This window comes from Theropithecus gelada, chromosome 10 (assembly GCF_003255815.1).
Source record: "Theropithecus gelada isolate Dixy chromosome 10, Tgel_1.0, whole genome shotgun sequence".
NCBI classification, from domain to species: domain Eukaryota; kingdom Metazoa; phylum Chordata; class Mammalia; order Primates; family Cercopithecidae; genus Theropithecus; species Theropithecus gelada.
The window spans coordinates 12,534,122-12,556,730 of NC_037678.1; the positions used below are offsets into that span (position 1 = coordinate 12,534,122).

General features: G+C 50.3%; 1 protein-coding gene across 2 annotated transcripts in view; it reads right to left on the reverse strand.

Moving 5' to 3' along the window:
- POLR2F (RNA polymerase II subunit F) overlaps positions 1–22,609 on the reverse strand; it is a 92,236-nt gene that overhangs the window by 14,584 nt on the left and 55,043 nt on the right. The window contains exon 5 of one of the 2 annotated variants that reach the window (XM_025398926.1): positions 1,670–1,859. The exons of the other annotated variant lie outside the window; for it this stretch is intronic. Within the exon in view, the coding sequence (XP_025254711.1) occupies positions 1,772–1,859 (88 nt within the window). The 3' untranslated portion in view covers positions 1,670–1,771. Of the gene's footprint in view, positions 1–1,669; positions 1,860–22,609 lie in introns of those variants that run through there. 2 annotated transcript variants of the gene reach the window in all.

Consider the following 22,609-nt stretch of genomic DNA (forward strand, 5'->3'; position numbering starts at 1 on the left):
ATGCCATCCCACACCCCGTGACACACCGTACAATCCCCAGGGACATGGACACACACCCCGCAGGCCATCACCATCCAGTGAGCCTCGCCACCCGGGCCACATGGAAAGCCGCTGTCTCTCCATGCACGCCCCTCCCCGTCCATCCACCCACCCACACACACTTTCCCTCTTGCCTGGGGCAGCTGGGAGGGGAGGCTGGGGCAAGGCAGGGCCAGAGGAGCCTCAGAGGCAGCCGGGGTAGGAGACTGGGGGAGGCTGGGAAAGTCCGGGCTGTCTCTTCTGGGGGGCGGTGGGCGGTGTGGTGGGGCGCTCGCAGGGATGGGGGGAGGGAGGAGGGTCGCCAGCCCAGTACAGCTGCGTCCCCTCCCCAGCAGCCTGCCTGGGCACAGAAAGGCCTCTTTGTTCTCCGCCTTTAAAGGGTAAGAGAAACACTTATGCATGGCAAATTAGCCCAAAAATGTATTTCTCTAAAACACCCAATTGTCTCACCAGGCCTGCAGCTGCAGGGAAGTTCCAGGGAGCCGGGGGAGGGGGCGGCTTTGGGGTGACCCTGGGGGACAGAGAGAGGCGGTGGGGAAAGAGGGGCCATCCCGCCTTCCCTCCTCTGCTCTCAGAGTCTCACAGTGGCAGAAGGGCACAGCTGGGGAGGGCCCTGGGATCAAGGAGACCGGCTCTGGTGTTATAGAGGGGGAAACTGAGGCCCAGAGAGGTGGTCTGCCTGACCTCAGGTCACACAGCAGAGTGAGAGCTGGCTGGTGGCAGAGAAAGGGCTGGGTCCCGGGTCTGTTGGCTTCTTTTATCTGTTCTCACTTGTCCATGCTTGGGTCAAGCAAGCCAGCTGCCCTGGGCAGGAGCGAGAGAGGGAAACTGAGTGTTCTGCTGAGAAGCTGCCTACTCAGTGCTTCAGTGCTCAAGGCACCAACTGAGCACTGCCTCCTCCCCAACCTGGTGCCCGCCTGCCAGGCATCTGAAGGTCAGTCTTCTGGGGCAAGGGGGAATCCAGGCAGGGGCACCTGAGGAGAGTCCTCCACCAAAACCTTCTCCAAAGAGCAGGCAGCAGAGACCGTCTTACTCGGCAAATTGAAACCCAAGTGCATGAGGGGAAGATTCCAGGGCCCTCTGAGGAGCACATTCTCCAGGAGTCTGCTCTCTGTGGACCCTGGGAGCATCTCTGGGCTCCCAAAGATGAATCAGACACAGCCCTGTCCCCAAGGAACTCCCTGTCCTATGGGGGAGACAGATGGGTAAACAAACAAGTGTACCAAGAGTCCTACAGAGAAGAGCACTGCAACCAAACACAGGTCTGCCCCTCGCAACCAAACACAGAGGAGGAGAAGACGGGGAGGGATTTTTGAGGAGGGGCTCCAAGGCTAGGCCCTGAAAGGTGAGTCTGACGGTGGGATGGGGACAGTCCGGTCGGAGGGAACAGCACGAGGACACAGCGGTGGCTCCTGAGAGTCACCCGGTTGACTTCTAGATTCAGAGTCATTGATTTTAGAGCATCTCTTGAACGCTCCTGAGTCCATCCCATGTAGAAGACAGGAGGGAGAAGAGACAGTCCCAGCCCTGGGGAGGATGTGAACTTGGTGAAGTGAGTTTCATACGTAGGAAACAACACCATACTGGCCATGAAAAGTGCCCAGAAGAGGGTGCAGATTGAGTGCCCTGGATCCTGTGTTCAGCTCGGGTGAGACCATCAGCAACCTGGGCTCAGTTTGTGCATCTGTACAATGGGGTGATGATATCCACCCAGCAGGACTGTTGGGAGTAGTCAGCGGGAGGAGATGCTGAAAGAGCCTAGGCTGTGGGCCAGTGCCCAGGAGGGTCTCAGCACTATGTATTCCAGCCTCCAGAGAAGTCTGGAAATGAGAGAGATGGGAGAAGGGTGTGAGCAGGGAAACAAGGAGTGGCTGTCAGGAAATGTGTGAATGTTGGGGCTGTGAGTGTGAACATGTGTTTGTGATTGTGTCTTTGAGTACGTGTGTGTATGAATCAGTGTGTGCACATGTGTATCTGTGAGTTGTGGGCATGTGTATGCATGTGTATTACGATTGTGTATGACTGTGTGTGTGTGTGTGTACGTGTGTGTTGTGATTGTGCATATAATTGCATGTGTGTATGTGCATGAGTGCTGTGATTGCAAGTACATCTGTGTGTGTTTGTTGGAGTACATGAGTGCCTGTGTGTGTGTGAGCAAGTGAGTGCACCTGTGTCACCGTGAAGGGACCACATTTGGGAACACCTCTTGGGAGGGGGACTGAGCTAAGCCTTGAAATGGTCAAATATATGAAGAGGCCAAGCTGCCTAGGGGGACCAGGACACCAGGAGACAGAAGGGACCTCCAAGAGGCCCGGAGATGCCAAGAAAGGAGAAACCTGCTGTGGGGTGGAGGCCTCAGCTCCACCTGGCTTCCCTGACATCCCAGGCATCCCTGGTGCAAGGTGGCACCAATGGTTGAGCCAGCCCCTGAGGTGAAGCAAGACCCTCCCCTCTACTACTAAGAATCTCCATGGCTTCCTCTTCCCTCCAGGTCCTCTTCCCTCCATGGACTCCTATGCATGGTCCACAGCATCCTGCACGACCCCTCCAGGGTCCTGCCTACCCTGCAGGAGCAGGCAGAGTCTCTGCGCCACTCTGCCCAGTCCTCTCCCACTGCCAGCCTCCTTGGTTCCCTGCACTTTGGCCAGACCAAATCATCCTCTCAAATCACGCCCTCAGATGCACCACCTTCCTTTGACCCTCCGCACCTGCATGGATTGCACCCCCACCTCGTAGACCTGGTCTGCCTGGGGTGTTCTCAGTCTGCACCAAGTGTTGGTCCTTCCCACATTTGTCCCTGCCCCTGCCCTCCTGCACCCCCATAATGTCTTGTGTTCCCACAAACATGTTACAGTCCTCTCAGCATGCTGTAACTTACAAAACCGTGATCCCTGAGTCCCAAAACCAAGGAAAACTTGTCAAAGAATTTGCTCTATAAAAGCCACCAGGAATTGAAAGCAGGGACTCAAACAGATAATCTGACCACACGTGTTCATAGCAGCATCATTTGTAATAGCCCAAAGTAGAAACAACCTAAATGCCCATCGATAAATGAATAAACAAAATGTGCTATATCCATATAATTTATTATTCAGCCATAAAAAGGAAGGAAATTCTGACACATGCCATAACATAGATGAAACTTGAAGACATTATGCTGAGTGAAATAAACTAGATATGAAAGAACAAATATTATATGATTTCATTTTTCTGAGGTCCCTAGAGTAGTCAAAATCACAGAGACAGGGCCAGGCGCGGTAGCTCAGGCCTGTAATCCCAGCACTTTGGGAAGCCAAGGCAGATGGATCACCAGAGGTCAGGAGTTCGAGACCAGCCTGGCCAACATGGTGAAACCCCATCTCTACTAAAAATACCAAAAATTAGCCGGGCATGGTGGCGGGCACCTGTAATCTCAGCTACTCGGGAGGCTGAGGCAGGAGAATCACTGGAACCTGGGAGGAGGAGGTTGCAGTGAGCTGAGATCACACCATTGCACGCCAGCCTGGGCAACAGAGTGAGAATCTGTCTCAAAAAAAAAAAAAAAAAAAAATTAGCCAGGCATGGTGGTGCACACCTGCAATCCCAGTTACTTGAGAGGCTGAGGCAGGGGAATCACTTGAACCCGGGAGGCAGAGGTTGCAGTGAGCTGAGATCGTGCCTCTGCATTCCAGCCTGGGCGACACAGCAAGACTCCATCCCAAAAAGAAAAAAAAAAAAAAATCATAGAGACAGAAAGTAGAATGGGGATCTCCAGGGGCTGGAGGTAAGGGAGTTAGTGTTTAATGGGCATAGAGTTTCAGTCTGGGAAGACCAAAAAGTTCTGTGGATGGATGGTGATAATGGTTGCACCACAATATGAATGCACCCAGTGCCACAAAACTGTACACTTAATAATATAATTAATGGCCGGGCGCGGTGGCTCAAGCCTGTAATCCCAGCACTTTGGGAGGCCAAGACGGGCGGATCACGAGGTCAGGAGATCGAGACCATCCTGGCTAACACGGTGAAACCCCGTCTCTACTAAAAAATACAAAAAACTAGCCGGGCGAGGTGGCGGGCGCCTGTAGTCCCAGCTACTCGGGAGGCTGAGGCAGGAGAATGGCATAAACCCGGGAGGCGGAGCTTGCAGTGAGCTGAGATCCGGCCACTGTACTCCAGCCTGGGTGACAGAGCGAGACTCCGTCTCAAAAAAAAAAAAAAAAAAAAATATATATATATATAATTAATATGGGAAATTTTAGGCTACATGTATTTTACCACACACACAAACTTATTGGGGAAAAAAAAAAAAAAAGCACCAGTCCTGCACAGTTTTATGAGGAAGACCTTTTCATAGATTTTAAGAAATAGTTTTCAGGCCTTGTAGCCTGTTGATAATAGAAGACAAGCAGATATCACTGACATCCTTCGAGCAGATGCCGGATCTCTTCTCCCCAGCGTCCCAGCGCCAGGTGTAGGTGAGACGGGTGCACAGTGACGTGTGCTGATAAACAAATGCCTTCTATGACTAGGTCCCCTGCCAGACCCCACTGCCATCTGGGAAAACCACTCTGGAGGCACCATCCCCCAAGTCCCTATCACAGCCCAGGAGTCTTCGGAGATGGCTGGGACACCCCAAGGGGAACATAAAATTACCCAGTGGGGCACAGAAGGAGAATCTCAGTGCTTATTTCTGTTTGTTTGTTTGTTTGTTTGTTTGTTTGTCTGTTTGTTTCTTCAGAGACAGAGTCTTGCTCTTGCTGCCCAGGCTGGAGTGCGATGGCACGATCTCGGCTCACTGCAACCTCTGCACCCCAGGTTCAAGCTATCCTCCTGCCTTAGCCTCCCAAGTAGCTGGGATACCACCACACCCAGCTAATTTCTTGTATTTTTAGTAGAGACGGGGTTTCGCTATGTTGGCCAAGCTGGTCTTGAACTCCTGGCCTCAAGTGATTCTCCTGCCTCAGTCTCCCAAACTGCTGGGATTACAGGCATGAGCCACCTCATCTGGCCCACTTATTTCTTAAGTTTACTCTCATTATTTTAAAACTTCTACTTTGTGCATGTTGAGCATAGTAGAACATGTACATAACTTAGAAATAAACAGATAATGCCTTGAGATCTTACTTAGAAACTAAATAGATTTTTTTTTTTTTTTTTTTTTTTTTGAGACAGCGTTTCACTCTTATTGCCCTGGCTGGAGTGTAGTGGCACAATCTCGGCTCACTGCAACCTCTGCCTCCCGGGTTCAAGCAATTCTCCCACCTCAGCCTCCTGAGTAGCTGGGACTACAGGCATGTGGCACCACACCCGGCTAATTTTGTATTTTTAGTAGAGATGGGTTTTCACCATGTTGGTCAGGCTGGTCTCGAACTCCTGACCTCAGGTGATCCGCCCGCCTCGGCATCCCAAAATTCTGGGAATACAGGCGTGAGCCACCGTACCCAGCCAGATTCTTAGAAATTCTGTGAGATATACTCCGCTATCCAAAACTCAGGACCCAAATATATTCAATAATGGCTTCAATACTCGAATGCATCTGATTCATACTATCCAAACTCAGGCGCCAAATGAATTTTTTTTTTTTTTTTTTTTTTTGAGACAGAGTCTCCCTCTGTCACCCAGGCTGGAATGCAGTGGCATGATCTCAGCTCACTGTACCCCGGGTTCAAGTGATCCTCCTGCCTCAACCTCCCGAGTAGCTGGGATTACAGGTGCCCACCACCATGCCTGGCTAATTTTTGTATTTTTAGTAGAGATGGAGTTTCACCATGTTGGCCAGGCTGATATCGAACTCCTGACCTCAAGTGATCTGCCTGCCTTGGCCCGAAACCACATCTCTATTAAAAATATAAAAATTAACTGGACGTGGTGGCGTGTGCCTGTAATCCCAGCTACTTGAGAGGCTGAGACAAGAGGATCACCTGAGCCTGGGAGGTTGAGGCTGCAGACAGCTGTGATTGCGTCACTGTACTCCAGCCTGGGCTCAAAGAAGAAAAAGGTCAGAGACAGCTGCTTAGACCATTGGAGTACTGAAGTCTTGTGGCCTCATTTAACAGATGGGAGAAATGAGATTCTGTCATTCTCACTTCACCCCCAGGAGACAGATGCTATTACCCACCAGAGTTTTTCTTATCAAACCACAAGGAAGAGCTTGGCAAAGGCAGCCCCATGGCCAAGTTCCCTCTCTATCAGCAAGTTCTGGGCCACTCTCACCAACCTCAACACATACACACCCTGCCTGGCCAATTCCTCCTCACCTATGAGCCTTGGTTCAAGGTCGGCAACTCCAGGAAGCCTTTCCTGGTGCCTTCCCCAACCAGGCACTCCCTTAGCCTGGGCCTTCCTTTGCTGGCTGTCTTCCCCTCAGAAGCAGTGTGCACCCCAGGACAGGTCCACGTAGGACTCTCCTCTGTGCCCTGGATGCTCTGCTGAGAGCCTGGTACACAGTAGAGGCCCAGCCTCTACGGGCCGTGAGCAAAGGGACAGGAGTAACCGCTAAGAGCCTCACACCAGGCAGCACACACAAGTGTGGGACTGGGAGGCCTCTCAGGTCCCTCCTAGCCCTAATACCTGATCATGACCCTGATTGCAAGTAAGTGAATGTGCAACTGACCCTGAATGGTTACAGCAGAGAAGAACCAAGAAAACCGTGGCAATGAGAGCGGGTGGAGGTGGAGGGGAAAAGGTGGCAGGAAACCTGATCCCACCCAACTTTTTTGTGTTTTGGTTTTTTTTTTTTTTAAGACAGTCTCACTCTGTTGCCCAGGTTAGAGTGCAGTGGCATGATCATAGCTCACTGCAGTCTTGATCCCCTGGGCTCAAGCGAGCCTCCCACCTCAGCCTCCCAAGTAGCTGGGACTACAGGTGTGTGTCACCATGCTTAGTTAAATTTTCTTTTAATTTTTAGTAGAGGCTGGGCACGGTGGCTTACTCCTGTAATCCCAGCATTTTGGGAGGCCGAGGTGGGCAGATCACTTGAGGTCAGGAGTTTGAGAGCAGCCTGGCCAACATGGTGAAAAGCCGTTCCTACTAAAACTACAAAAGAGAAAAAAAAAAATTAGCCAGGCATGGTGGTGCACACCTGTAATCCCAGTTACTCAGGAAGCTGAGGGAGGAGAATTGCTTGAAACGGGGAGGAGGAAGTTGCAGTGAGGCAAGGTTGCACCACTGCACTCCAGCCTGAGAGACAATGTGGGACTCCATCTAAAATACTTTTGTTAAATATGTGTGTGTGTATATATGTATACATATGTACATGTATGTGTGTGTGTGTATATATATATATGTATATATACCAGAGACAAGGTCTCGCTGTGTTGCCCAGGCTGATCTCGAACTCTTGGACTCAAGCAATCCTCCCACCTCAGCCTTCCAAAGTGCCAGGATTACAGGTGTTAGCCACCACGCCTAGCCCACCTGGACTTCTGGGTTTTTTTGTGTGTTTGTTTGTTTGTTTGTTTTGTTTGAGACAGAGTTTCGCTCTTGTTGCCCAGGCTGGAGTGCAATGGCATGATCTTGGTGCACTGCAACCTCTGCCTCCTGGGTTCAAGTGAGTCTCCTGCCTCAGTCTCCCAAGTAGCTGGGATTACAGGGATGTGCCACCACGCCCCGCTAATTTTGTATTTTTAGTAGAGATGGGGTTTCTCCATGTTGGTCAGGCTGGTCTCGAACTCCTGACCTCAGGTGATCTACCTGTCTCTGCCTCCCAAAGTGCTGGGAGGGCACAGGCGTAAGCCACCACGCCCAGCCCCACCAGACTTCTTAAAAGGCCAGTGAGGACATGAACTGCTGTGGGCCCCGCCCATGTGAGGAGGGAATGCCACCTTCTCCCAGACAATGGCCTGATTTCCCTGGTGCCCCCACCACCGTGTCCCCCCTCCCTCTCTCTGCCTTGGGCAGATCTACTTCCTGGGCAGATTCCTGTGAACCTGGCCATTTTCAGGGTGTGCTTGGGGGATCAGGGAGGGGAGGTGTGTGATCCATGGGGTCATGACCACATCTGTAACCTGAGGGGCTCACTCCCCAACCATCCCCAAGGAGGTCCTTGCGAGGCCATGGACTGCTCCAGGGCAGACTGCTCCTGGAGTGTCTCCAGCTGCTGGGCAGTGGTCACGGGCTCTCAGCTGATGGTTGCCCAGGGCACAGATGCCAGTCACATGGGGATGGCCGGGACCCTTGGGGAATGTCAAGCCCAGGGGCTGAAGAAGCGTCACCAGCAGCTTAGGAATGGGGGATGTGGAGGGTGTCATCTTACCCCTACTCTGACCCCGCCCACAGCCACACTGTGCCTCCAACATGTGTGAAGTCCCCATCACTCCAACACAGATACCCACACACATGTACACCTTCCCAGTCCACCGACACACAGCCATGTGCACAGGGAAAGGGCCAGATGCCCCCACACCTCCTTCTCTCCTGGTCCGACGTCTTCCACCCCCTCCCTCCCTGGCTTACTCTTCTCCATGTTAGCCATGTTTCCCAGCCCCAAAGCATCCCCAAGATCTTTTGGAAATCCTGAGGCTAATGGCCTGGTTCTCCCTGGAGAGGGGGGATTTCATGTGCCCAAGTCATCCTGGCCCTCCAGAGACCAACTTCTTCCCTCAATCTGACCCCAGCCTCTCCGGCTCTCATGCGTCACACACTGGCCTCCTCCCATGGGCTGCCTGGGGAGAGGACACGCTCATGCATCTGGCCTCATCTCCCCGCTGCTGAACCTATGGGCATGTCCTGGTGCTGCCTGCTCTGGTGATAACTTCCAGAGACTGGGGTCTACCATAGAAAACTTTGGTGGACTCTCAGCAGGGAGAAGATGCAAAAACTGCACATTCAGGAGTCAGCCCAGCCTGGGCCACCTCACAGTCAAAACACAGCCTCAGATGGAGTCCTGACCCCAGCCCAGCCCCAGATGGAGCCGTGGCACTAGTTAGAGATTATCTATCAGAACTCGGTGATAGCCTGGGGCCTTGACCCCACCCTAAGCCTGAGGCCCGACCCTGACCCTGACCCCCACTTCAGCTTGATTCTAAATCTAAAATGACACTTACGAGCCTTGCTCTTGGTCACAAACTGGACTCTGATCCTGAAATAAAAAATGAATATTTACCCTGCAGACCCCAGAGTGAACCATTATCCTAAGTCCAGAATGAACACCTACCCTATCTCTGACTCTGTCTATAAACTGAGCCCTGATCCTAACCCTACACTGAACCCTTAACCTGGCTCAAGCCTAAGCCCTGATCTTGACTTCAGACTGAGCCTTTGCCCTCTCCCAGATGAACTTTCACCCCAGCCACAGACAAGCCCTGGTTCCGATCACAGCCTGAGGTCTTTCCCTGGCTATAGCTTGAGTCCTCACTCTAAGCCAATCCTCTCCGCAAACTCTGCCCTCCGTCATATGAGGGATGGTCCCCACGGGTTTCCCAGGACAGAAATTCCTAGCTGAAGCCCAGGAGGATCTGGATAACGTTCCACCTTATGGCCACATTATAGGGCCCACATTATAGCCTCTGCTATGTGGCAGGAGGGCAGGGACAATCATGCCCATTTTCAGGTGAGGAAACCAATTCTCAGGGAGGCTTAACTTGTTCCATATGGTTCCAATGAGTAGAACTGGAACGAAAAGGTAGAAGCTGCAGGGAGACAGAGTTCAGAAAGAACTTCCCAAAAGCTTGGGCTGGGCAAGGACAGAGCAAGCCATGTGAGGAGTGAGCTCCATGTCACTGGAACTGTGCCAGCGGGGGCGGGTGACTTCTTGGCTGGGGCTACAGAGAGACCTACAGGAAGATGCAGGGAGAGGTCACAGCCTCAGAGGGCCCCTCCAGCCCTGAGATGCTGATGAGATTGCATGACCCATTCAGGTGCTCTGGGCTCTTCCCTACAACCTGGACATAGTCCTAGATACAGCCCAGACTGCCAGATCTGGAAGGACCCTACAGCCCATTAGCTGAAGAGGGAGAGACCCATAGGCCCAGAGATGGCGAACAACTTGGGAGCCCTTGGCAGAGCCAGGTGGGACCAGGGCCCACCCTCCCCTACTGAGGTTCTTCTCAGCTCCTGCCCCCACATCTGGACCAGGCCCAGATGGCAGACAGACCCCCAGAGCCAAGCTGACATTGAACACGGTCACTCTGGGGGCAGTTCAGGGCTTTCTGTCCTAGTATGAGTCCCCTATTCCACCCCAAGCTCAGACGCACAGACCCATGACTGGGGAGGACACATCATCATTTCCAAAAACCCCAGAAGAGCCTTTCTTCCCCAGCACCCCAGTTTTGCAGGCTTTGGGCACCTAGACCTAGAGAGGCGGCCTTGGGTGGCACAGCAAGGCCAGGGCACATGAGGATGCGGACCCCAGACCCTGGCACCTGCCCTGCTCAGGCACGGCCCCACAGCTGCCTCAGGAGGGCTGGAGGGTGGTGGGGGGACCTGGTGCCAGGCAGCAGAGGCTGGGGTGGGGGGCTGGCTGGCCCCTTGCACTGCCCCCCGGCACCCCGGCCTGGCTCCATCTCGCCCGGCCGCCCAGCTGCCGGCACATCCGCCCAGGCCCAGACATCAATCCACACCAGGCCCTTGCTCTGCTCTTTCTTTTCTGCCCTCCTCTTCCCTCCCCAGCTTGTATCTTTTTTTTTTTTTTCCTTCTCTCTCTCTCTCTCTTCCAACATGTCATTACAGTAGAAACAAAAAGCGCGGGGACAATGCGGGCATTGACGGCGGCCCCCTCCCGCCCCCTCCCCCCGCGGTGCGTGCCAGCACTCTTTCCACCCGCCCAGGGCTGGAACCACTGCCAAAGGAGCCCTGCTCATAAACAAGAGGAACCAGATAAACCAGGAACACAATAGAGGGATTTGTTGCACTTAGAATGGTGGGAACAATGTCAACGTCGCGCGCAGCTGCTTCTAAGCCCCCACCCCACCAAGTCCTGCCAAGCAGCCCCCTCGCCCCCCAGCCCCTCTGATTTATGAAAGGTCAGAGGGCATCATGGCTAAAGAGCCCCTTCCTTGCATCCCTCGTTAACCCTTCGGACACAATGGTCCCTTCTCTGGGAGGTGGCGGATGGGGGTGTGTGTCAAGCACAGCACTTCCTGGAGCATCCTGGGGACGGCTGGTGGAGGCGCAGAGGGAGGAGCAGGCTCCCAAATGCCTTTGGGCCGGGGCTTTGTCCAGAGTAATGCCTCATTGGAGGACGCCTTCTGAAGTGACCCCCAAGGGTATGGTCAGAGCCCGTTGGGTCTACATCATGATGACCCCAGGCTTTGGCCCAGCTGTGCCTTTCAGGGCAAAACAGATTCACTGATGCCCCAGTGGGTGCTGAGTCCCTGGTTAGACATAGCGGGTGTGAGGCAGAGCAAGACATAGCCCCTAATATGAAGGGAACATAGAGGATGAGTGTGTAGGAACCCAGGGCAGTGGGCCTGACACTGCTAGCGCGGGCTAGAAAGTAGGGAAGACCATCGGGGGAGAGTTCCAGGAGGGGCAGATGCTTGAGCAGAGGAGGCCACACAAGCAAAAGCACAACAGGCAGTTCCAGCAGAGGCCGAGACTCAGACGCGCCCCCACCGCCACTTACGAGACCTGGGGTCCTTTACTCCATCAGTAAAATGAGGATAATAATAATACCGATCTCACAGAAACTTGGGAAGTTAAGTAAATAAACAAAAATAAGGTGCTTAGAACAGAGCCTGGCACATGGTTAAGGTTAGACAGGTGCGGCTGTTGGTGGTGGTGGTGGTGTTGCATTGAGGATTCTCACAACTCCCCTGTCTTTCTATCATGGCCCCCACAGAGGGGGCAGCTGAGGCTGGGACACCTCTCAGGTCATAGAGCTGCATTTACAGAGCCAGGATTCCAACCCAAGGCTCCTAACTCCAAATCCAGGAACCTTTCCTGCCTATTCAACTGCTTTGGATGGGGGACCCAAAAGCAGAAATCTGGGGTTGAGGGAGAGAGGAGTGCTCAAGGACCTATTCCAGAGTTGATCCCCAAACAGGTCTCAGTCTTCCTTCCCCCAGATCACATCGAGTCCAGTTAGTTCCTTCAGGTTCAAGCCCAAACTAGACGAAGGAAGACACATGGGAAAGTCTCCTGTTCACCCACCTCTCACCTCTGCCGAGCAGGGGCTCCTGACAACACCCTGAACCTCTCTGCTCCCCCACAAACCATCCCCACCGCCCCAGCTGGAGCCTCAGGCCCCTTCCATGGGCACCAACTCTTTCACCAACAGAAGTTTGATGTTCATAATAATCACTAACGCTCCAGTCCTTGAGGAAATCCTGTCAGCTCTACCTTCAAAGCACACCAAGAATATCCAATCTCACTTCTATTCAACACTGTATTAGAAGTCCTAGCCTCAGGCTGGGTGTGGTGGCTCACACCTGTGATCCCAGCACTTTGGGAGGCTGAGGCAGGTGTATCTCAAGGTCAGGAGTTCGAAACCAGCCTGATTGACTTGGTGAAACCCCATCTCTATTAAAAATACACAAATTAGGCCAGGTGCAGTGGCTCACGCCTATAATCCCAGCACTTTGGGAGGCCAAGGCAGGCGGATCACAAGGTCTGGAGATCGAGACCACGGTGAAACCCCATCTCTACTAAAAATACAAAAAATTAGCTGGGTGTGGTGGCGGGCGCCTGTAGTCCCAGCTACTCGGGAGGCTGAGGCCGGAGAATGACATGAACCCAGGAGGCGGAGCTTGCAGTGAGCCGAGATCGTGCCACTGCACTCCAGCCTGGGTGACAGAGCGAGACTCCATCTCAAAAAAAAAAAAAAAAAAAAAAAACAAAATTTAGCCAGGCCAGGCCCAGTGGTTCATGCCTGTAATTCCAGCACTTTGGGAGGCTGAGGCAGATAGATCACAAGGTCAAGAGATTGAGACCATCCTGGCTAACATGGTGAAACCCCATCTCCAATAAAAATTCAAAAATTAGCTAGGCTATTGTGACCACGCCCAGTCACAAGTCAATTATATTTCTATATGCAAGCAACAAACAACTAGAAATTACTTTTTAAAATATTTAAAATCACATCACAAAACATGAAACTTTTAGGGATAGCTTGGGGATACATTTGTATTATAAATCAGAATGAAACTGAAGAATGTGGAGAGAGAATGAGGTGACCTAAATAACTTTGTGTAGTGGTGTTTTTACTAGATACCGTACGGCTAAAGACAAAAAGAACTATACACAAACACTGTATGCTAGCTAGTAAAGTTGGTTTTGACAAGGGTGTAAGTTAGGAATTCTGAGACCATTTTACATGTACACAGAGTTTGAACAAATAGGTAAATATGCTATAGATAATGAGAGCAAGAATTCTCTCTGCTTAAGAAAGAAGTCACAACTGACCAGGCGTGGTGGCTCACACCTGTGATCCCAGCACTTTGGGAGGCCAAGGCGGGTGCATCACCTGAGGTCAGGAGTTCGAGACCAGCCTGGCCAACATGGAGAAAACCCATCTCTACTAAAAATACAAAAATTAGCCAGGCATGGTGGCATGTGCCTGTAATCCCAGCTACTCAGGAAGCTGAGGCAGGAGAATCACTTGAAACCAGGAGGCAGAGGTTGCAGTGAGCCAAGATCATGCCACTGCACTCCAGCCTGGACGACAGAGTGAGACTCTGTATGAAAAAAAGAAAAAGAAAGAAAGGGAAGGAAGGAAGGAAATCACAACTAAGCAATGAGGGAGTGCTAGAATAAGCTCTGTGGGGCAGGAGGTGCGGCTTCATTTCCATCTCCTTGAGTGTGAACTGGACTTAGTGACTCACTTCTAACAGATAGAATATGAAGATAGCTGTTTTTACAGTGGAGAAGACACCATCTTAACTCAGAGGTCTGGCTAACATCACCATGAATAAGACATATCAATATCACATACCCCCTGCAATGACGTGATGACAAGAGCAATCACCTCTGTGGTGTTCTTCCCCAAAATCTACACCCTCATTTGAAAACACACCAGAAAAAAAACAAGTTGAGGGACATGCTACAAAATGCCTGACTTGTAAGCTTCAAAAATGTCAAGGTCATGAAACATAGAGAATTGAGGAACTGTCAACAGTTAGGGGGACACCTGGGAGATATGGCGAGTAAATGTAATGTGGGATTCTGGCTTGGATCCTGGAAGAACGACAACAACAACAACAATGACATTAATGGACAAACTGAGGATATCTGAATAAAGACTGTACTTCTGTTATAGTATTTTACCAATGCTAATTTCTTAGTAAGTATATCATAATTATGTAAAATCTTAACATAGACGAAGCTGGGAAAAGTATATATGGGAATTTTTTGTACTGTCTTGGTAATGCTTCTGTAAATCTAAAATTATTTCAAACTAAAATGTAAAAACAGGCCAGGTGCAGTGGCTCACACCTGTAGACCCAGCACTTTGGGAGGCCAAGGCAAGAGGATCACTTGAGGTCAGGAGTTCGAGACCAGCCTGGCCAATATGGCAAAACTGTGTCTCTACTAAAAATACAAAAATTAGCTGGGCGTGGTGGTGGGCATCTGTAATCCCAGCTACTTGGGAGGCTGAGGCACAAGAATCGCTTGAACCCAGGAGGTGGAGGTTGCAGTGAGCCAACATTGTACCACTGCACTCCAGCCTAGGCGACAGAGCAAGACTCTGTCTCAAAAAAAAAAAAAAAAAAAAAAAAAAAGCATAAAAATATAAAATACTTAGGGATAAATTTAACAAAAGATGTGAAGACCTCTACATGAAACTTATATTACTGATTGCTTGGTGCTTTATTATGCTGAAAAAAGAAATAAAATTTAAAATAAATAAATGTTGCTGAAAGAAATTAAGGAAGACAAAAATAAATGCAGAGATACACCACATTCATGGATCAAAAAACTAAATGTTGCTGAGATATCAATTCTCCCCACATTGTACTATAGATTTAATTCAATCCCAGTAAAGAAAAAAAAAATGTCAGCAAGCGTTTTTTAAAGAAATTAACAAGCTGATGTTGAAATTTACATGGAAACGCAAAGGATCCAGACTAGTAAAGGAATTTTGAAAAGAAGAACAGAATTGGAGGACTTGTACTACTTGATCTCAAGATTTACAAGCCTATAATAATCAAGTCAGTGTAGCATTGACATAAAGGCATACATCAGTGGAAAAATAAAGAGCCCAAGAATAGACCCACACATGTGGTCAATTGATTTTCAACTAAGGTATAAGAGACAAGTCAATAGGGAAAGAACAGTCTTTTCAATAAACAGCACTCAAACAATTGAATAAGCATGTGTAAAAAAAAAAAAAAAAAAAGAACCATAACCTTTATCTGACACCATATTTTTTAAAATTAACTCGAAACAGATCACAAGGCTGGGTGCAGTGGCTCGCACCTGTAATCCTAGCACTTTGGGAGCACTTTGAACCCAGGAGTTCAAGACCAGCCTGGGCACTATGGTAAAACCTTGCCTCTACAAAAATTAGCTAGGCATGGTGAGAATGCCTGTAGTCAGGAGACTGAGGTGGGAGGATCACTTGAGCCTGGGAGATTGAGGCTGTAGTGAGCTGCAATCATTCCACTGCCCTCCAGCCTGAGTAACAAAACAAGACCCTGTCTCAAAAAGAAAGAAAGAAACAGATCATTAAATCTAAAAACGTTAAATCTAAAACTATAAAACTTTTATTTTTTTTTTTTTTTTTTTTTTTTTTTTTTTTTTTTTTTTTTTTTNAAGACTCCATCTCAAAAACAAAAAAAAATTAAAATAAAATAAAAATAAAACCAGGAACAATCAGATTTTTTTTTTGAGACGGAGTCTCGCTCTGTCACCCAGGCTGGAGTGCAGTGGCCGGATCTCAGCTCACTGCAAGCTCCGCCTCCCGGGTTCATGCCATTCTCCGGCCTCAGCCTTCCGAGTAGCTGGGACTACAGGCGCCCGCCACCTCGCGCGGCTAGTTTTTTGTATTTCTTAATAGAGACGGGGTTTCACCGTGTTAGCCAGGATGGTCTCGATCTCCCAACCTCGTGATCCGCCCGTCTCGGCCTCCCAAAGTGCTGGGATTACAGGCTTGAGCCACCGCGCCCGGCCAAAACTTTTAGAAGAAAATATAGAAGATAGTATTTGGGAACTTAGTCGGGCAAAGATTTCCTAGATATGACATTAAATGCATAACTCATAAAAGAAAATATTGATAACTTATACTTCCTCAAAATTCAAAACTTTTTCTCTTCAAAAGATACCGTTAAGGCTGGGCGCAGTGGCTCACACCTGTTATCCCAGCACTTTGGGAGGCCGAGGCAGGTGGATCACCTGAGGTCAGAAGTTCGAGACAAGCCTGGCCAGCATGGCGAAACCCCGTCTCTAACAAAAATACGAAAATTAGCTGGGCGTGGTGGTGTGCTCCTGTAATCCCAGCTACTTGGGAGGTGGAGGCAGGAGAATTGCTTACACCTGGGAGGCGGAAGTTGCAGTGAGCCAAGATTGCGCCACTGCACTCCAGCCTAGGTGACACAGCAAGACTCCATCTCAAAGGAAAAACACACACACACACACACACACAAGGAGTTATTACTACATATTTATTACATATACATATTTATTAGAATGCCTAAAATTTTAAAAACTGATGAGACCAGGTGTTGTACAGGGTGAAGGAACTGGAACTCTCAAACCTCGATGGTGGAAATGTAAAACGGTACAGCTACTTTGGAAAACAGTTTGATCCTTTTCTTTTTCTTTTCTTTTCCTTTCTTTCTTTCTCTTTCTTTTCTTTCTTTCTGTCTTTCTCTCTCTCTCTCCCCTCTTTCTCTCTTTTTTTTTTTTGACAAGGCCTTGCTCAGTTGTCCAGGCTGGAGTGCAGTGCTGTAATCACAGCTCACTGCAACCTCAAACTCCTGCATTCAAGCAGTCTTCCCACCTCAGCCTGTAGTAGCTGGGACTACAGGTGTACACTGCCACATCTAGTTAATATTTTTACTTTTAATAGAGATGGGGTCTTGCTATGTTGTCCAGGCTGGTCTTGAACTTCTGGATCCAAGTAATCCTCTCACCTCAGCCTCTCAAAATGCTGGGATTACAGGCATGAGCCACCACGCCCAGACTTGATCATTTCTTTAAAAGTTAAATATACATACCCCATGACCCAGGCATTCCACTCATGGCTATTTACCTACAAGAAATGAAAGCGTATGTCCACACAACTTGTACATGAATGTTCACAGGAGCTTTATTTGTAATAGCCCAAATCTGGAAACAACCCAAATGTCTATCAACAGGTGAAGGGATAAACAAATTATGGTCTAGCCATACAATGACATATTCTTCTGTAATAAAAAGGATAAACTACAAATACACACAACACGGATAAATCTCAAAACAATTATGCTGAGGGACAGAAGCCAGACCACACACAAAAATGAGTATATTCTGTACAATTCCATTTAGATAAAAATCCTAGAAAATGCAGATTAATCTACAGTGACTGCACGTGGTTGCCTAGGGAGAGGGTGGAGTAAAGGGAGGGATGACAAACGGGCAAGAGGAAAGTCTGGGAACGGTGGATGTGTTTGTTTACTTGATTATGGTGATAGAGTTTCATGTGTGATGCATACATGTGTCAAAACTCATCCAAGTGCACCTTTTCAACATGTGCAGTTTATTGTATATCAACTGTACCTAAGTGAAGCTGTCGAAAACATAATTTTAAAAGAGGAAAACCAAACCCAACCAGAAAACTGGTTACTTCTCACCACTGCCACTGTGGCCCCCCAGGCCACCCCCCACTCCCTGGCCCCTGCCATCGCCTCTCCTCTGAAATACTTCAGGGGCCTCCTCCCTGGCCTCCCAACTTCTGCTCTAACCCCCTTGGACCATTCTCAACAGAGTAGATAGCAATCCTGTGAACACAGAGATCAGGGCCCATCTCTGCTCTGCTTAAACCCTCCGCAGCCCACTGCCCTTGGAGTATGAGCCTGTGTCGCCGCAGTGACCATCTGGTGGTCCCTCGAACCTCTTCCTCTTCTCTGTCCCCCTCGCTCACTCTGTGCCAGCTGCACTGGCCTCCTGGCTGTCCTCAGAACGCTCCAGCCATGCTCCCACCTGGAGCCTCTGCACGGTTGTTCCTTCTGTCTGGAATGTTCCTCCCCAGATACCCAAGTGCCCAACTGCCTCTGCAACTTCAAGTCTTCATGCATATGCCACCTTCTCAGAGGGACCTGCCCCTCCATCACTGTCCCCTCCACTCCTGACACCCCTTTCCCTGCTCCACTTGTCCACATATCATACTATGTAAAATTAACTCACTGCTTTTTTTTTTTTGACAAGGCCTTGCTCAGTTGTCCAGGCTGGAGTGCAGTGCTGTAATCACAGCTCACTGCAACCTCAAACTCCTGCATTCAAGCAGTCTTCCCACCTCAGCCTGTAGTAGCTGGGACTACAGGTGTACACTGCCACATCTAGTTAATATTTTTACTTTTAATAGAGATGGGGTCTTGCTATGTTGTCCAGGCTGGTCTTGAACTTCTGGATCCAAGTAATCCTCTCACCTCAGCCTCTCAAAATGCTGGGATTACAGGCATGAGCCACCACGCCCAGACTTGATCATTTCTTTAAAAGTTAAATATACATACCCCATGACCCAGGCATTCCACTCATGGCTATTTACCTACAAGAAATGAAAGCGTATGTCCACACAACTTGTACATGAATGTTCACAGGAGCTTTATTTGTAATAGCCCAAATCTGGAAACAACNCCAGCTAATTTTTTGTATTTTTAGTAGAGACGGGGTTTCACCGTGGTCTCGATCTCCTGACCTTGTGATCCACCCGCCTCGGCCTCCCAAAGTGCTGGGATTACAGGCTTGAGCCACCGCGCCCGGCCTTTTTTTTTTTTTTTTGAGATGGTGTCCGTCTTGCTCTGTTACCCAGGCTGGAGTGTAGTGACACAATCTCGGCTCACTGCAACCTCTAACACCCGGGTTCAAGCGATTCTCCCACCTCAGCCTCCCTAGTAGCCGCGATTACAGGCATGCGCCACCACGCCCAGCTAATTTTTGTATTTTTAGCAGAGACGGAGTTTCACCATGTTGGCCAGACTGGTCTCGAACTCCAGACCTCAGGTGATTCACCCACCTCGGCCTCCCAAAGTGCTGGGATTACAGGTGTGAGCCACTGCACCCAGCCTCATTGCTTTTTATTTCTTTCAGCTGGAATTTGCATGTATTTCAGCTACAGTTCAGTGATGTAGCCTGAGGGCCCAAGAATGCATGGCACATAGTAGGTGTTCAACATATACCAGTTAAAGGAGTATTTAATGTGTACTCTTCTAAGTGTTTTTCATAGATCACAATAACCCCTGAAAGTAGCACTATCATTCTCCCCATTTTACAGATGAGGAAACTGAGGCACGGAGCTATTAACCAAGCCCATGATTATTCAGCCCAGCTCACCTGGCTCCACCATCTGTGCTCTTTGCCAGCACATTCTGCCACCTTCCTGCCAGTGCCCCAGGCTTGGGTCCTCTGGTCACAGCTTCTGCTCATGCTTGGTGTCTACCACTAGATTCCTCTCAGCAACTAGAATTCAAGCCCTGCTCTTACCCCAATTCCCAGAGTTGAGTCCTATATTATAATTATAGCAACTGAAATAATTACCTTTACTGGTAATTATTTTTAGCGAGGTGTGCTCACTACCTTGGTCCAAAAAGGAACATGAGGGAGAGCAGAAGAGTGCAGAAGATGCACATGAATTCATTTCTTATTTTTGAGAAGGAGTCTTGCTCTGTCACCCAGGCTGGAGTGCAGTGGCACAATCTCAGCTCGCTGCAACCTCTGCCTCCTGGGTTCAAGCGATTCTCCCACCTCAGCCTCCCTAGTAGCTGGGATTACAGGCGCACGCCTGGCTAATTTTTTGTAGTAGAGACGGGATCTTACCATGTTGGCCAGCCTGGTCTCGAACTCCTGACCTCAGGTGATCCGCCTGCCTAGGCCTCCCAAAGTGCTGGGAGTACAGGATTGAGCCCCCGCACCTGGCTTTTCTAATGTGTTGTTGTTGTCGTTTGAGACACAGTCTCTCTCTGTCACCTAGGCTGGAGTGCAGTGGCATGATCTCGGCTCACTGCAACCTCCACCTCCCAGGTTCAAGTGATTCTCCCATCTCAGCCTCCCTAGTACCTGGGATTATAGGCATGCACCACCATGCCCGGCTAATTTTTTGTAGTAGAGACGAGGTCTTACCATGTTGACCAGCCTGGTCTTGAACTCCTGACCTCAGGTGATCTGCCCACCTCGGCCTCTCAAAGTGCTGGGATTACAGGCATGAGCCACAGCGCCTGGCTTTTTTAATGTTTTATTTTTTGTTTTGTTTTGAGACAGAGTCTCTCTCTGTAACCAGGCTGGAGTGCAGTGGCATGATCTCTCCTCACTGCAACCTATGCCTCCTGGGTTCAAGTGATTCTCCTGCCTCAGTCTCATGAGTAGCTTGGATTAGAGGCAGGTGCCACCACGCCCAGCTATCTTTTGTATTTTTAGTAGAGACGGGGTTTCTCCATGTTGGCCAGGCTGGTCTCAAACTCCTGACCTCAGGTGATCCACCGGCCTCGGCCTCCCAAAGTCCTAGGATTACAGGCGTGAGCCACCGCACCCAGAGAGTTTATTGTAAAGTGACAGAGGAGCTAGAGGGGGCCTGCCATGGCACAGCCCTGAAGACAAACGGGCTGCACACAGACCACAGCGTTTATACTCACTCGCGCAGGCCTCAGTCCCGCTGCCCCATCACAGGGAGCCCAGCAACGCCATAATTCCCCATTCTTCAGGACAGAAATCGACCACGACCACAACTAGTGAGAGTTCCCCTCTCCCTCCCTCAGGCATTTGTTAATTCAGCAAGTCTTTGCAGAGGGCCTACTGCTGCCAGGCCCAGATGAGGCCCCGGGAGACTTGGGAAGAACTGGAGGCCCGTGGCGCCCTCTCTGTCATCTGCCAGCCACCAGGAGCCCTGGGAGGCACAGCTTTCCATCTCATTTTGCAGATGTTACAGCAGGTCTTGGAGGCATGGGGGCGACTCTGCTCTGTCCACCGCCAGCTCCTCCAGTGTCCTTCCACCTCCTGGGCTCCCAGCGTTCCTTTTTCCAGGTCAACCTTAGCCACATCCCTCACAGGTCTGGAGCCCTGCCCCCTGACATGGGTCTCTGCTGCTGGGTCCCCCTCCTATCTGCCAGCCACCCTAGTGCTGCCTGCCTGGGCCACCGCATGCCCTGTGAGCCCCTCACGGTCTGCCCTATGGCTAAGCCCACCCTCCCTCTGCCTTCCTGAAAGGTTCCCGCCACCCTGGGCAGTCCTCGCTGGCTGCTATCAGGAGACCTAGTGAAGAAGGGGCTGGGGGCCTGCCGGAGACTCGGTCTCTGTCATTCAGATTTTCACGGCACTCTGGGAGTGCCCTTCCCTCAGGCTTTCAGGGTGCCAGATGTCCAGTTGGGGATCTAGGTTCATGTTCCCACTCTGCTGCTCACCACGGGCAACCTTAGCCACATCTGTCTCCCTCCAGGCCTCTCAGTCCTGTAAAATGGAGCACCCGTACCAGTAAATTCCAAGTTCCTTTCAGATGTGTGCACTTGTGGCTTCCAGAAGCTCTACAAGAAGACAGAAGCAGGGTGCACCCTGGAAATTTGGACCATGATCACAAGTCAACCCACTGTCCTCTCCCAAGCTCATTCTAATCCAGGCCTCTGTTGGGTGAGGCAGGAGGACCCCAGGATCCCCACCATGCAGATGTGGAAGCTGGAGCTCCGAGATGACAGGCTTCCCGGGACAACGGCATAAACAGAGGTGACAGAGCTGGGGCTATGGTTGCTGACCCAAGTCCTGTTCCCTGTCCTTTCCCCTGTTGCTGCCTCCCCAAGTCAGGCCCTTCTTGGGGGATCTGTGGGGGCAATGGACCGGGTAGGGTGGAAAAGCTGCTCCTTGCTCCCCTTGCCCACTCCTCCCCAGAGCCAGGTTGAAGTTTCCCTTCTGGAATGACCCTTGGAGACTAGTGCGAGCGGGTATCAACTCCAAGAGGAAGGGATGAACCTGCCTTGTCTCCGTTTTCCCAACATGTGCCTCAGCACCTGGCCTGGCACGTAGAACGTGCCTGCTAAATATTTGCTGAGTGAGTGACTGGAAGGTGGCCCTTGCTATTGGCTGGGTGGCTGTGGTTAGCTCCCCGTGATCACTCTGACCCCAGAAATAATCCCAGGTCCCTGGAGTGTGTGCACAGCTGCCCACATGCCTGCTCACTGCCTCGCTGCCCTCCCTATGTCCCAGTGTCCATCTAGATCAGCGTTTTTGCAGCTCAGTGGAGTGAAGAGCAAACAATTTTTAAAAATATATATATATTTTTAGAGATGGGGCCTCACTCTCCTGCCCAGGCTAGAATGCAGTGGTGCCATCATGGCTCACTGCAGCCTCTACCTCCTGGTTTCAAGAAATCCTCCCAAGTGGCTAGGACAACAAGCATGTGCCACCACACCCGGCTAATTTTTTTTCAGTAGATATGGTGTCTTACTAGGTTGCCCGGGCTGGTCTTGAACTCCTGGCCTCAAGTGGTCCTCCTGCCTCGGCCTCCCAAAATGTTGGCATTACAAGCATGAGC